Here is a 16778-nt window from a genome sequence, read left to right on the forward strand (position 1 = left end):
GTTCTGTGATCTGATAGCAAATCAATTTTAACTCCACCCACAATAATGATATCTAGATTAGAACTTTGAACTTAATTATTAGAAAATAATGTAGTGCCTCCATACTCCTTGTGTTTTTGGCGCTTTAAATTCAGGATGATTCACCAAGCATGCTCATCCTCTTTGTTTTTCTTTAATGATGAAGTTATACAAAATCTGATTTTGGGGATATTTAAGTACACCCAAAGACCATATTTTCAAATTCTTAAGATTCATTTTACCACTTAAGAAGTGTATTGTGACGATACAAAGTTTGTTTTTCAAATGAGAACAATACATTTCTGTAAATTATTTAATTTTAAATCAAAATTCTAATGAGTAGTTTTTGAGTTATTGAATTTGTGATCTAAGAATAAAAGATCGATGGTTAAGGATTATAAAATATGTGGTATGTATGAGGTATTTAAAAATATGAGTCATTAATATTAATCTGTCAACGTAAATAATTTGTAAAAACGACCTAAGTATCATAAATACTAGTTCCAATTGTACGTGTGTTTTATACTTCTGTAAAATGATTTTTAAAGACTATTATCACATTTTAATAACTAAGAAACTTCTCGATTGAATTTTGATTTCGATACATCAAAATTCTCAAAAAAATCATCCATTAAATAATTTAATGTAAAAAAGGGAATTCCCATTTGAAAAATTTGTATCGACTCCGTGCATTCCATAGTGGTACAAAAGAATCTAAGAATTTGAAATACGATTTTTGATTATATTTAAAGATTCCAAAAGTCAGATTTGAATTACTTCATTATTTAAGAAAAATAGGTATGATCATGTTGGTGAATCACCCTGTATTAGGCATAATATACTATTGGTGAAACAATTTAAATTTTTTGTTTTAAAATTAATATTTTAATAGTTGAAATGTAAAATAATCGAGAAAAGTCCAATAGTATAAATCTTTATTATAGATGGAGTATTGTTATTCCCTTAAAAATAATACATACAGTTATACACATATTGGAATTCATTTCGCGAGGTGATTTTCGGCCTCTCGTGGCCTATTGTGTTTTTTTTCAATTCATTTTTAATCCAAGCACCAATCGCAATACGTTTGTTTTGCATATTTATATCGTTCGTAGCCGTATTTCTGCAATCGTCGTTGTTTTTGCAAATGTATTATTGTTTGTTTTTTTTTTTTTTTTTGTTCTGCATATATTATTTTTATATTCATAGTTGTACTTTTCTGTATTAGCTCTCGCCTTTTCCATATAGGTTTTGTTGGAGGTGGTGGTAGAACGTATTATATAACATATATTTACCCACCAAGGGATGATGATCCTATCCACCTTATGGGAAAAATATAATAAATAAACACACAATTATATTTTACAGTTAAAAGCATTTATTTAATAAAAACACATTAACACACACATGCACAATATAATATATCATAGCCTTAAAATAAATAGGTACAATTAAAATTAATCACATATGGTAACTCAAAATGATTGGAGTACGAACGAATAATGTAATTTTTATAAAACATAATATGTCGACAGTACCTGCAGCAAATGTTGTTGATAGATTTATATATTTGAATATGCACGCATTGCACGCGCTCTGGTAAAACGTTAGCTTATAATATTATCTACCTAATATCTATAATAGCTTACAGTAAAAATATTAATAATTTATGTTATCGAAAACTTAGGTTTTTTTTTTGGAAGTTAATTTTGAAATGAGTTATATATGTCTCCATATAATTACAAAGATTCAACGAAAGTAACTACGCTTAGTGTAGAGTTTGAACTAAATAATTGATTGGAACGATTATAATATTATTGAGGGATCCATATTATGTTTTAATTACGGCCATCAACCGTTTTAAATATTTACAATATATTGTAATAATGATATATTATTTTGAAGTGTTCTATATTAATTTTGAAAATAAGTAGTAAAACCAACATCATTTGTGGTTTAATATAGCTTATAGGTATGCAGAATATTATTATACAAGATAACTTTTATTGCTTAAAAATTTCGTGTTTATATATTATTCTGTTCCATTGTGTAGCAAAAACAAAATCGACAGTAATAACAACAACAACAACAACAACAATAACAACAACAGGAATGAAAAAAAAAAACATCAATAACAACAATATAAATAATGCGTAATAATAAAAGTTTTACATGTAATATTATTCTCATGGATTAAAATATATAGGTACTTAATATTATAATATATACATGTACATTGTAGTATTGTACATAATATGCAGTGTTTAGGAACGTATAGTATTATGGAAATATGTATTTTGGCACAGTCTAGGTCACACGGTGCTTAAGTCATGAATCGGTAAATAATAACAAGGGAAGGACCTCACTAGGAGAGTATGTAACGGTGAAACGACAAATATATCTTTAGACGTACCATTTATGTGTATGAACTCACTTTGAATTTAGACATGTCTGGTCGGTCTGGACTGTACATATATTATAAAATTATGTGATGTAGGAATAGTGTAAGATAGTTGTATGATTTAAAATTATTCGAAATTTGTGTGACGTGAATATGTTTTGTATGGTGATTTTTTTTCTACCAAATATGAAGTATGTGCCAAAAAGCTAGCTTAAAAAGTTTTAGGGAAAGCAGATGCGACCATATATTATTATTTATTATAATATTTATATACGTGTGCTTTGAACACATCTCTCAAAATCCTTGGTTTAAGTCTGTGACGGTAATTATAATGTCATTTCGTATTAGTTTCTTTTGTAAATATGTATGTTTGAATGTATGTATGTATGTATGTATGTATGTACGTATGTATGTATTTATGTATGTATGTACGTACGTATGTATGTATGTATGTATGTATGTATGTATGTATGTATATATGTATGTATGTATGCATGTATGTATGTATGTATGTATGTATGTATGTATTGATGTAGGTATGTGTAAATTATGACATACGAGCATTTAATATTTCAAACAGTCATCGAATATGAAAAAAATACAATAAAAATAAGTACCTCACGTATTCTGGTGAACGAGAGACATATGTTTCACAATGTACGATATTATGTACCGATTACCGTCCTTGGATTTCGTCGTGTACGTGGAGAAAATTATTTTCACCAGTATAGATCTGTAGAGAGGGACCCCTCGATGTTTCACTATATTATTATTTCATTCAGAGTGGCCGATCTGGGTCGTATTTATTGCAATGTGTGAATTTTTTAGTAGGTTTTTTTTAGTTATAACATATTTAAAATTCATTAATATTTTTTAGAAATGCTTATTGACGACTTTCAAATATTATGGTATTATTGCAGTGCATTTGATTCAGTAGATAATCATTAATTTATAATCGAACAATGTTTTATCATAGTGATAGACGATAGTGTATACTTAGGTAGTAACAGTTTATTTTTGAATGTATTCAATATTTGGGTATATATGTATCGGAGTAATAATATGGAAAATAAAAGATAAATTTAGCATGGCCTGTAATAAGTAAGACTTATTCGGGAACGACCATACAAAATGCTGTGATAACAATGGTGAGGCAGAATATCAAATGAATGCTGACGAATCATCAATTTGGAGAATTTTCAAGACATGTATGATAAATAGAGAAGTTCAGTGAAACTAGAGATTTGTTTAGCATAAAAAAATAAGATCATCTATAACATTGGTCATTTTTAATTCAATAATCTCTATTAGATTAAATTAATGGTATTATAATGTATAATATTATTATTTATTATGTTTTAATAGATATCAATAAATATCCACTATCTTGCCACATCGGCTTAAAATTTGATCATATTGAAATGGTAAGTTGTTAATTAATATGGTAAAGCTTTAAAAGTTTTTAGTTTCATAACGATACTTCTGAAAAATTTTAAACAGCAAACTGTTGGTGCCGAATTTCGCACTATTATAGTACGTAGTGGCGCAGTTCGGAATTTTCTTTGGGGGGGGGGGGGAATGGTAATGTATTTATACAGATTTGGTTAACTAGGGTCTCTCATAAGTTGAGCATACTGATGCCGAGGTTTTATTTTAAGTTTTCGTTTCTGTTCAGAATTTTTTTTTATTCTCTACTTCTTGACTATATGTCTGTATGTACGAGTAATAGTAGATAACTTATCATGTATAGTATTACAATGTATCATTATAATATAAAGTTATTGTAGTTTGATAGTTCTATACAGTGGATTGAATTAAACTGCTTACATTAAGTATATTCTGAAAACATAACAATGAGAGGTCGCTATATTCAATACTATACATATGTTACTATTTATGTACTTATACTGTTGCAAGAGTGATAGTTTTTTTTTAAACTGTAGTAAAGATTTACATCGTACAACATTTTCAAGTCCTTACATAACCATCCAATTATTGGACACAATTGATAAATATTTAACAATTTTGGCACACGTTTATTAATTATTACATTGAATCCAGTGACATTTCGTGTATAAATTGAACGTGATTTTCTGGAGCGCTATTGCGAAATGGCCAAGTTTTATCGTAACGAGGACTTTGAATGCATTTACACTGCATCAACAACTCGCACGGAAGGTTTGTGTAATGGATTAAAATCACACGTAATTCTTGTATACGAGCGCACACGTAGGTACATTATTATTATTAGATTATAAGTGGTATTCGTAGGAGGAGTGGTAGTGGTTCAGTTATTTTATAAGCTTCTCTTACAGGTAGTAACCAAAAAAAAGAAAATGAAAATAAATGTTTAAATTATCGTTATTCAATGCCGATATGTTGTGCGTTAGAATTGAAGATTCAGTTTAATTGCCGTACACCTAGATATATATGGATATTGTTGTTTTATTTAAATATATATGCAATCATGTTACATATTAAGTAAATTACGGGTAGTATTGTATGATGTGTAGATGCATAATATTGTGATAATAATATTATTAAAGTTTTAGTTTATTTTTTTAAATAATATTGCAAAACCAATACAAATTATAAGAAGCTAATACTTATTTTATTCAAATTTAAAATTATTATTCTTTCATTAATTATTCATTGTTCATTTTTAGCTAACAGGAAATTGTTTATTTTGTTTTTGTTTTGCACTTTGTACACTGAAAAAATAACTAAATTAAATTAAATTCATATTAAAGAATTATTTATTTTACATAGGTAAGAAAAAATACTATAAAGATTGAGTTCAATATAATAGATTTAATTGAACAAATTTTGTAAATTCTAATAAGTATTTTCTGTTTGTTATACTTCCCTTATCTATCATAGTATGTTTAAGATAAAGAAGTCATTTAATATAGTTACGTTGGTTATGATTAATTTTTGAAACGTTCAAATAATATAATTAGTAGTGTTTGCACCAATATATTTATATTACTAAGATTTGCGCCAGCATGTTATGAATCATATAAAATTGATTAATGAATAATACTAATATTTATGTTTAGAATGAGATCAAATTTGCATCACCTTTTCTGAATGGTGGCTAAGATAAAAATATATTAAACATTCATTATTTTCTTAGGGTTTTATTTTTGGTCATAAATAGTGCATGCTCATGCTAAAGGTATTTTTTACTCTAGTACTATTAGTATACATAATTTACTGTGAACAAGATATTTTAAATTTTATAATAATATAATATAATTCAATTGAGGTTATCTGTTGCGCCCAAGTGTCCTTCTTGTTTATGTTTGGTCTTTTATTGTATCAATGGATCGAAGTACACGCAATGGTTGCTGATGGGTAGCTGCAATTTAGTTTGAAAATGTTGAAACATAGAAGTTTAATATTAGTTAAGTACATTAATAAGTTAATTTGATTTTATGGCTAATCATATTCGGGCGATCGTAAGTTACTTCTTTCTCATTCTCTCTCTCTCTCTCTCTCTCTCTCTCTCTCTGTCACACACATACAAACTTGAATTTTTGAAATACGATTAATTGTATTTGTAAAGTATAATCCAAGTGGTACTGAGAGACATTCCATCTTCATCCACATCTAAATTTTATCTATCAAGTGGTTGCTGGGGATAGAGTGACCAGGTCAGTCGTTAAATCCAAATCTGCTGTTTTGCAGCATTCCTTGGATTAGTGATATCGATCGCTGATGACCGACGGCGACGGTGATAGAGATCGCGATCTCCATCAACCTTTTGTGACGTTTTTCGTCAGGATGCAGGATTCGCATTTTTTTCTACACTGTTCTTCAAGCTGCCTTCTCCGTAGTTGATGCTACTGTTTTTGTTGTAAAATGATGTATTCGCCATAGCAATCGATTCTCCTGCCATCGTCGCTGTGTTGCTGCAGCTTGTGCTGCTAATTTCACAAACGCTGCTGTCGATGCCGTGTTTTTTTGCTTGTCTCCAATGAGCATTTGGAACTTTCAAGTGACCTCTATCGTTGTCGGCGCACAGGTGATTTAAAGGTATGCAAACGGTGCCTGAAAAAAAGAAAAAGAAAAAAACAAATCGTTACGTCTATATATGTATATATTGCTATGCATTGATAACAAAGAGCAACATTAAAAAAAAAAAACATAATAATCATAAACAGTGGACCTTTGATACCTCTGCAGCTGTGAATTTGGTGATGGATGTAATTTTTATTATGTCTTAGTGTTTTAGATATAATAAGAGTTCCACCATGTATTAGATGTTTCAGACCATATTGCATAGGTTAAATTACAATGTAAGATTGGTAAAATATTTACGTCACGTTAAAGTTTCATTACTATAGTTGATTTGGCTCTCCCGTAGTTCTGTATATTATTTTTTATGGCAGATTGCTATCCTGGGAAAGTAGTAAATGTTTTTTAAATAAATTATTTGTTTTTTTTTTCACTGTATTTATTGTTTTTTTTTTTCATTCAAACGCGGATTTTTCACTATGTCATGTCATACCACAGAATAGCAATACTAAAGTCATAAACTGTCTGTGAAGCTCTCGGAATACCTGCAGACGCGATTAAACGTTTCACCCAGTGAATTCAAGGTTTATGACCAAAGCGTAGATACAAAGTGTTGCATATTAAATACAAACGAGGATGCAAAATTTCCGGTGGGACTGCGAGTTGGGCTTAACAGCCGGAAGTAAATTGTCGTGCCACTTTTTAGTTATGGGTTTTTTTAAAGAATAAAAACATGGTCATCACAACCATTGCAATAAAATATAAATATTATTATGTACCTATTACCTGGGACAAATGTGAAAAGTATAATCTGATTTATGCTTAAAAAATCTTAACCCTCCCTCGGTCTTGATGGTGTGTTTAGCAGTTATATACCTACATGTACGTTTGGTTAGATTAAGTTAGCATGATGCTATATTTCCATATTTATTTTTAAAATTTTTAGAAATATCTGCAATTTAATTGGTATAAATATTTATGTGTATTATCTATGCGTTAAGTTATACATTATACTTGTACAATTATTTACCAATATTAATAAGTACTCTACTCATAGATTCATATCGGCTCACTCGACGCTAATATGAAAGCACACCTATACTTATACGTACAAATACAGTAGAAACTTCTATCTATTTCTTATCGTTATATCATCCATGCTCTACATTTTATAATAATAATAATAATAATAATAATATGAATGTATATCTCCATGAAACTCGAGAAGAATGTTACAAGATATAAAATTGTAAATCAAATATGTATCATTTATGACATTTTGTTGGTTAAATAAGCTGTACAACTGGTAAAATCAATTTAAATTTGAGAAGCATATTATATATTACACTAATATTTTGGGAACACGTGGTTTTTGGTTATGATATGATAGGTTAGGTTAAAATAATTCTATTCTTCGAAAAAGTTATTGAATTATAAATCTTAAAAATGGTACAAATCATCTGTTTGAAATGTGAAATTAAAGATATCGAAAAATGTTAAAATTTACGTAAAATGTCCTCTATACAAAGTACGATGTGAAAAAAAAAGTTGTATTAAGCATTGAGTATAATATGATGTATATATAATCCTGATATATACTGCGGTGTAGAAGGCGTAAAATTGTATTCTCCACAAATGCGTAAATTCCGTCTAAGACGTTGTGAAAAAGAGAGAGATTATAGCGAGAAAACAAAACAATACACTACGAAATAAAAATAAATGACATCCCTATATAATATAAATATATATATATATATATATATATATATAGGACATTGAGTAAGCATGTTTTTAGTCAGTAGATACATAATATATATATGAACTTAAGACTACCGTACGGTAAGCTTGGATAATGGTCAACATTCATTGGGGTTAAGCTTGCTTTTTACGGATTCAAACTTGGATGAAGGCACGTTGTTTTAGGATTTAACACACGTTGGTGATCAAATGTAAAATAACATTAAAAATTATACTATTAAATTCAGTTTTATAAAATCGTAAAATTTGTTTTTAAAAAAGGCGGGTAAGTCGTGGATGTCACTTTGCTGTACAGTAGGTTACAAGTGGGTTACTGTAATGGATGGAATTAAATTTGAATCAAATGATATTATATCATTGTATACGAAAAACGATTCTGAGCGAAGACGGTTTATCTGTCTAGGATATATTATAGATTATTAAAAATTTTCAAATCTTAGATTTAAAAAGAAAATTTTTTATGAATTTCTAGTTTGAAATAATTTGCGAATTTTCGTGATTTTTACATATGTTGTCAAAATTAAAACTTTAAATGCTTGTAAATAATTGTGACTATGAATTTCTTTTATTTTTCAACTGCTATTGTAACAATATGTTAAGAGCCTTGTATTAAATTTTCAAGCTTTTCTGCCTAACAAATAAATTTTTATCAATATTTATTTAAAAAAAACTAATAATGATCGAAAATTTCAAATGCCTATGAATAGTTCAAATTAAGTTGAAAATTTTTGAAAATTGCATGGTGGATAGAATATACTTATATAAACATTCGGTGAAAATTTCATGTATCTATGTTTATTTGTTTTAAAATTACATCAAAATCTAAAATTGTCGAAAAATGAGTGTGCGTAAAATTTTCCGTTTTTCCCTTAATTTTTAGTTTGTTTTTCTCGATTATTTAGAAAAGTATTAAGAATTTTTCACTTTTGCCCCCCCCCCCCCCCAAAGTACCAACTAGATTCACTTTCTGATCAAACGAGGTATTGAAGTCAAAAATCAAAAATCGAAGCACTTTTACTGCCCCAAAACGTGAAAACTGACACACACACACAAAAAAAAAAAACACACATCATGGTAAAATCAATACATTCATCGCTCCGCTCAGAATCTAAAATAACATTTATATTGTCAACGAATTGCCAAGTTGGATTAAATTTTTTTAATTCTCTTAAACTTTAATAAAATACTGCTTTTATCAAAATATTAATTAATTTTTTTGGTTATCTCACGTTCCAATCTTTAAAAAAAAATTATATTTATAGTTTTAGAGTATTCTGTATATTGTATCCGAGTTTTGTTATGTATTATAAATTATGATATAGTATTATATTATTATATACAAAAATAATTAAATTTAATCAACCCACGTTTAAGAGGATTATATGATTAAAAATGTCATACTTTTACTTAAAAATTTTGTCCAATAGAAGTGTACTGGGAATACTTAGTCCCACTTTAGACATAATAAATTACAAACAAAATTTTGAATAGCTTCCCTCATTAATAATTTCAAACATCCAAGCGTCATATTTTTCTCATCATTTAAATTTTGATACATAAATATTGAAAATTGAACACATGTTTATCAGTTATATTCTACATTTTAATAACTTAAATATCAGATAAGAGGAGTTTGGTGGCAAGTAATTGTATACTTTTAATATAACTAATAAACTAAAATATTAAATAAATACGAGTATATTCAATGTTTACACAACAAAACTTATAGGAAGGATAAAAAACAAATAATAGTTTAAAATTGGATTTATTTTTAGTTTCGTAAAGATAATTACAATGAGAATGTCGAATATAAAAATTGTTTAAGACTGAGAATTTTATTGAGAAACTGAGTGTCAAATATGAAATTCTTGAAGTAAATTTGTTAAAATAGTCTTGAGACAATTTCCGTCTAATATAGCACAAAACGGACATATTAAGAAACAATTATATACAATAATTCAATCTAATATAATATTTTTATTGTTTTATTACGAGCTTTTATTTTAATTAACAATATCAGTTGGTAGAACTAACTGTGTTTTAACATTTTATTTTTAATTTAAAAATATGAAAAAAATTATAACATACCAGTTGAAATGTGAATTATTTACCTACATTATTATATTACAATATATTAGTTGTACGAGCTATCTTAGAAATATCTTAGTAGGTATCTAAAATTCACTCTGTGCTTGAGATCAACTGGAAAATAAAATTGAATTTATTAGTAAGTTTATTTCTAAAATTGTCGAATTTAGTAGTAAGTATTACTTAGTTATTAGTAATTTAGTATTATTTACCAATTCATCATGACGTGCAGGTTTTTTATCTCTATTTCTCACTCACGTATAAAATTGAATATGAGCGGCAATAGGTACATGGTCATTGAGTAATCTTAGAATTTAAATTAATAAGAAAAAATGTTCGACGTTCTCAAAGCATTAAGGTTAGGTACTGAATTTATACTTGCAACTCTTTTCTGAGTGGAAATCAGAATAATCAAAAAACTAACGACATTAAGCTGATAAATTGACTTTCTAAATACTTTGTTCACTTTTGCAATGTTTAAAAAGTTATCTTAAAAACTACCGTGAAGTTTGAAAAATTAATTCTTCAATAATAGAAAATAATTTATTATAATTATAATATATTTTATAAATTGAATTTTTCGTCAGGAGTTTTTTTATTTTTATATATACCTAAACGAAGAATTATTCTTGTTTAGTTCGGGTTTATTACTATTATTGTTATAGGTAGTCATTAGTTGTGGTTTTACAGTTTTGAATGTCTGGTTAAATGATAAATTAATGAGCTACCAGGGGCAGGGACAAAAATAAATTTTACGTTCCCACATATTTCATATTATTTTACAGACAAACAAATAACAACCATAAACCATTTTTTAAAGAGTCTGGGTGATTATAAATTTATTTTACTCTTTCCCATCTATTTATGTAGCTTAAAAATATTAATACAGTTATTGCCACCTCGTCGGTGGACATACTTTTCAACGGATAGAATAATAATTTTGATTACGAGTAACCACGAAACCTCGTTGCTGGTATCGAGAATCAAATCATATCTGGAGACCACTCAGAAAAATATTGGATCCGTTGCTCATTCATGGCTCATTTAATATTTAAAATAAAAAAAATATGAAGTGTATAAAAAAACTAACGTTCGTGCACACATGTTATATTTTTCACATCGTGAATTTTAGTCATATTTTGGTACATGGGTAGTTTATTTGTATCGATGTGGTAGTTTTGATGATAATCCACGTAATTCGATGTAAAATACATTCTTTTATCCTATAAGTATCAAGTAGTATACTCAAGGAACACAATATCATCACTTATCAGTGTCAGTGTATCACTCTACTCTAAACATACTTACATGGTAATTAGTGTCTAGTGTATATGATATTGAGGGCGTTTGAGGTAGCCACACGCCAAATTAAATTTTAATATAAAATAATACACGTCATAATATATTGTTTCATAATGGCTACTACTTTAAAGCAGACTGTCATCAGCATGAGATTTCTAAATCTCAGATTTAGGTTATATATAATGTTCTAGAGGTGTTATATGAACAAACGTTTTCAGTAGAGAAAAAAACGACTAACATTCAAAGAAAAATATGTCGAAACACAATCATGTACTAGGCATTTGTCAGTTGGAAGCAAACGTGCGTAGTGTTTGGGAGAATGAATAAGACCAAGGACTGAATTCTCAAAACAATCCTTGGTAGATAATAGCATCATTAACAGTCCCTTCCGTGTAAAAAATAATATATTTGCTCTACTACCGAACATAAAATATTTAAAAATTGCTTAAATAGATATTTTTTTAATACTTAGGTTATGGAATTAACACAGCATGTTCAACTCGATCAAAAAATGCCTAAGCAACAATAGAAATAAAAATTAGATGACCACCAATTTTACATACTTTCTTATAGTGATGTATTAAATAAACATATAATAATAATATAATATAATATAATTATTATGTTATTCGGAAACACCAAAAATTGGTATTGATAACACGGGTTTTTGATACTTCTATTCCGTTTATTTGGATTTTTCGGTCTTGTATTGTTTTCACTTTATTATGGGTCAATTATAACTATACAAGGTAATGTTAATCATTATTTCAAATTTCACATAAATAGACGTTTCTAGTTATTCTGATTGCATAATTTTGTTTTCTATCCTTTGTTATAACTGAAAGTGTCAAACGTGACATGGTTTAAAGTTTTGGATCTGAAATTGTATAATATATTACCTACACACCTAGCTCAATTATTAAGTTGACAATATCGAAGTTTGCTTGTTCGTGCTAATTTAAATGTTTGCCATCCACGGGTCAACTTACCATGAAACTATAATTTGAATCAATGATTTTTCTTTAAGAAAAGAAATAGGAAAAATTACAAAACCAAAATTATTAAAAGAAATATTTCATATACATTTTGATTTCCCACATAAATATATAGATACATATTTACTATAACTTATAATGAATATGACATATAATTTGAATATGTATCTATTCTAGTTTCCATTGACTAAAAAAGCTTAACAGATTATAAAATTAAGATAAAACTTTATTTTATTCAAAATTAGTTGATGTTTTGCTCGTAGAAACTTCAATAAAAGTACTAGTATCGAGAAAATTATGCCAAAAGTTATTAACTTTATTATTAAAATAAAATAATATAATAATATAATTACCCTGATTTATCCTATATTTTTAACGTGGTATATAATGAATTACCTATTAGCAATTTAGACATTATTATTTATTAAAAATGAATTCAGGTTTAGAAGATACATTTTGGGATTCAAAAATCTATGATCAAATAAAACCTTAACTGAGACAAGTATTGTATGTTAAACATTCATCTGGTTTACTAAGTATCTATACTAAAAAATGAGATATATTATAGAGTTATAGTTTTATTAATAATAAAATTTTTACAAAATTCAATTTTGACTTCGTTTCAGAAAGAACCACTTTATAGTCTTTGATAATAAGACAATTACATTTTAAAATGGTACATCATTAAATATCTGCTATCTCATCTCTCGGAAATAAAACTTCCAGTTTACCTACAGTAACTTATAAACTTCTTGACTTACTTTGTTATTAACTTGAAATGAATAGTTTTTTATGAAAGCCGAAATCAACACACCGTTTACGCCATACAAATACTGAGTATATACAATATACATGAAAAACTGTTTCCGTGTATAAGTAATATACACAAGAGAGCATTTCGGTAGTTTATTATTATTTATTATAGTATTATATAAGTACCGCTATAATGGAACGGTTTCGTTATTTATTTTTGAATGCCTTTTGCGTAAGTAACTTATTTTTCTGAAATACGAAGACAATGATTCTTGTAGCGAAATTGAGCCGCTAAAAAACAGGAAATTGTCAAAAATTGTCAATTGAGACGCTTGTTTTTGTTATATTATAGCGTTTTTACCGGGGAAAATCAGGATGGAGAATATTATATCAAGCCCTCGTGGATATCGTAAATATCTATAAATAATAATTAAATCAGAACATTTATAATTCTATAATTTGCATTTATGGAATAATGATATTAATTTTACCTATTTAAGTGTTAAAATTTACGAAGTATGTATTCAAGTAATAAAGACTTTTGAAAACAATAACTTTATTTAATATATTATTTAAATATTCTGTAATGAGTTTAGAACAACTATAAACATGAAAATTAAATATTCTTTATTGTACTTTTATCATTACCTATATTAAGTTTTATCAATTGACTCAATTACCCCTGTTATGATTTATTAGTTTAGCTATTCCATCTTATATTGATCCTATTTTAATCTATTAATTTGTTCTGTATTTAATTCAATATATTGAATAATTAATAATTTAAAAATAATTATTATCTGAATTCTAGTATTATGGAAATAAATAAGATTGTTGAATATATGTATTTGAAGATATGTTAGACTCTTGGACTATACAATATGTTAATTGATTATCTTTTGTTCGTGGAAATTTATGAGTAAGATTATAATGCAGGTATAATACAATATATTTATATATATGTTTCATACATTATACTATTGTCAATCGATCAAGTTCAATATTGAGCAGGAAACAATTATTGTAAGATACGTGTTGAATTCAATTTGAACATGATAGTTAAATGTTTTTAAGCTTGCTCAAACCTAAAACGTATTTAAATAGAAATAATTATAAAAAAGTTTTAATTGGATTAAAGATTTCTTGAAATAAATAAAATATTGTTAATGTATTACATTTATCATAATAATCATCATTTTTACACTAGTACTTAAAACTTAAAAACAAAAAAAATGAAATTATTAAAGAAATAATAGGATAAATGTGTTCACAAATTATTTTTCTTTGATGTGAACATATTTATTTACCCTCAAAATATGATACGATTTATTAGTAAAAATACGACAGAAAATTAAACACATAGACCATTGACTTATACATTTTTTTATTGATGATTTACAAAGATATTTTAGATTCTGAGATAAGAGAGTAAGTAATGAATTGATTTTTAAATTATGTTCTTACTTCGGAGTATGTGGTGATGAAGTACAAACTATTTTCTTGAAATTTCGATATATATATAGTATATAGTACTATGCAAAGAAACTAATTTACGTATAAAGGAAATCAACCAACAAACATATAGATTTGTTAGTTAATCGTGAAATTAATTATTTTTAACACTTTATACATTGTTTTATGTAGGTAGATAACATTAATTAATGAACTACATAATATCTTTGCGTTTTTAAAAAAAGCCCAAAAATATTTTATATGTCAATTCTATTATTATTCATACATTATTCTAAGAGTATATTATTATTTTAATGTAAAATAAAAACGATTTTCTCAAAATACTCAGAAATAGATTCAGAAATATATTTGTATACCTAATTTTTTTGTAAAGAAATATAGTTTTCTCTTAAATATATGGAGTATACCATTTGAATGACCCTAAGTACCTATAATCAAAATTGAAACAATATGGTTCAAACTTATACTTTTAAATTTTGTACGAAAAGGTTTAAAATGTGCTTATCATTATTTCAACGATATTAATAAACAGAACCATAACTGCAATATTGACAGAAACAATATAAACAATTTGCGATTTTAGAGCGGATAAAAGCTTATTCAATTTGATTCATATTTGAACATTTCTACTTTCATATTATAATAAGTCACAGGATATTAACACAATTATTTAATGCCGTGTTTTTCTTAAATACCTAGTTAGTTATTTTCATTTCATCAATATCATATTAAATCATTTTTAGAAATTTGTCATTTTTAGCAAAAGACAAACAAAGATTTTACCAAAAAAGTTGAATATCAATTAGTTGCCAAACGTGAACAAAGTTGGAAATGATTTATCTATCAACAAATTATTTCTCTATCAGTAATATTTTACGTAGCTTTAACTCAATTTATAGTCTAAAATATTTTGAAAATATTCACATTTTAAAATGAATAATATTTATTAGAATCTGCACCTGCATAATAATATTACACTCATAATCATATTATAAGTGACAGAATTTTTACAACTTTTATTTTTATGCGTGACGAAGTTTACGTGAACGTTAAACATAAACCAAAATGAGAAATAAATAAGTCAATAGTTTAATGTAGAATATAGATGTCATAAGAAAATAGTACAGGGTGACAGAAATATTAGGTAAGTAATTCCATATTGATAATCCATTAGTTTCAATTAGTAAATTATCATTCATCATGCGTAGAATACTATGTATACAAGAATTTGAATCAAATTAATTCCTGACTATTTTGATGGCATAATTTTTCATCATCTTAGCTTACAGTTGTAGCTAACATTTGAACTTGAAACCACTCGCTCTTCATCTAATTTACAGACCGACAAGGGTTTTTGGGGAATTTTAAGAGTATGATATATATTAATACATAGTATATTAATTATAGTATGATACATGTCGTATATATGTCGTAAATATAATATTTAGTTTAATAATAATATTTAAAAAATTGCATAAAACACTCTGAAAGAATTCTTACAATACGCTCCCGTGATTTAATGATTTTTTGATTTGATATTTTTATTTTATTTTCATCTGCCCTGATTGTTACATTAAAGCAATAATACGTTTTAAGATTCAATAGTGCGTTTTTTTTTCTTGAATGCGGTTTTTCTTTTTTTACTGTTGTGAGTATTTTTATTTTATTTTTAATTTGTTGGGAGGGCCGTGGATCGGATCAACATTAGTTTTGTCCATGTATGTCTCTACCAGTTATAAATATGCAGCGCACGCCGTAAAACGCATTGCGCCTCCCGGATTTTCTATTACCGTTGCGCACTATCCGATAGTGGGCGTCCGGGGATCCGCTATAGCTGTACCTGCTGGTGACAACTTCCCTTCGGATCAGGCTGTTGGTTCTCACATTGATGCACGGCACGAAAGAGAAGAACTGCTTGAATCCTTGACGGAATCTGGAAAAAAATCAACGATATATTTATACAAATTACA

General features: G+C 27.1%; 1 protein-coding gene across 1 annotated transcript in view; it reads right to left on the bottom strand.

The window, feature by feature from the left end:
* Positions 1–1373: 1373 nt before the first annotated feature.
* Positions 1374–16778, bottom strand: part of LOC107171764 (tachykinin-like peptides receptor 99D) — a 225646-nt gene continuing 210241 nt past the window's right edge. Inside the window, exons 6-7 of the mRNA XM_089226839.1 lie at positions 16599–16741; positions 1374–6472 (exon numbers count right to left, since the gene is read on the bottom strand). Coding sequence (XP_089082965.1) covers positions 6201–6472; positions 16599–16741 — 415 coding nt within the window. The 3' untranslated portion in view covers positions 1374–6200. The remainder of the gene's footprint in view (positions 6473–16598; positions 16742–16778) is intronic.

This window comes from Diuraphis noxia, unplaced genomic scaffold, assembly GCF_037042655.1.
Source record: "Diuraphis noxia isolate RWA-SAM2 unplaced genomic scaffold, SU_Dnox_SAM2 contig0004, whole genome shotgun sequence".
Taxonomy (NCBI): Eukaryota; Metazoa; Arthropoda; class Insecta; order Hemiptera; family Aphididae; genus Diuraphis; species Diuraphis noxia.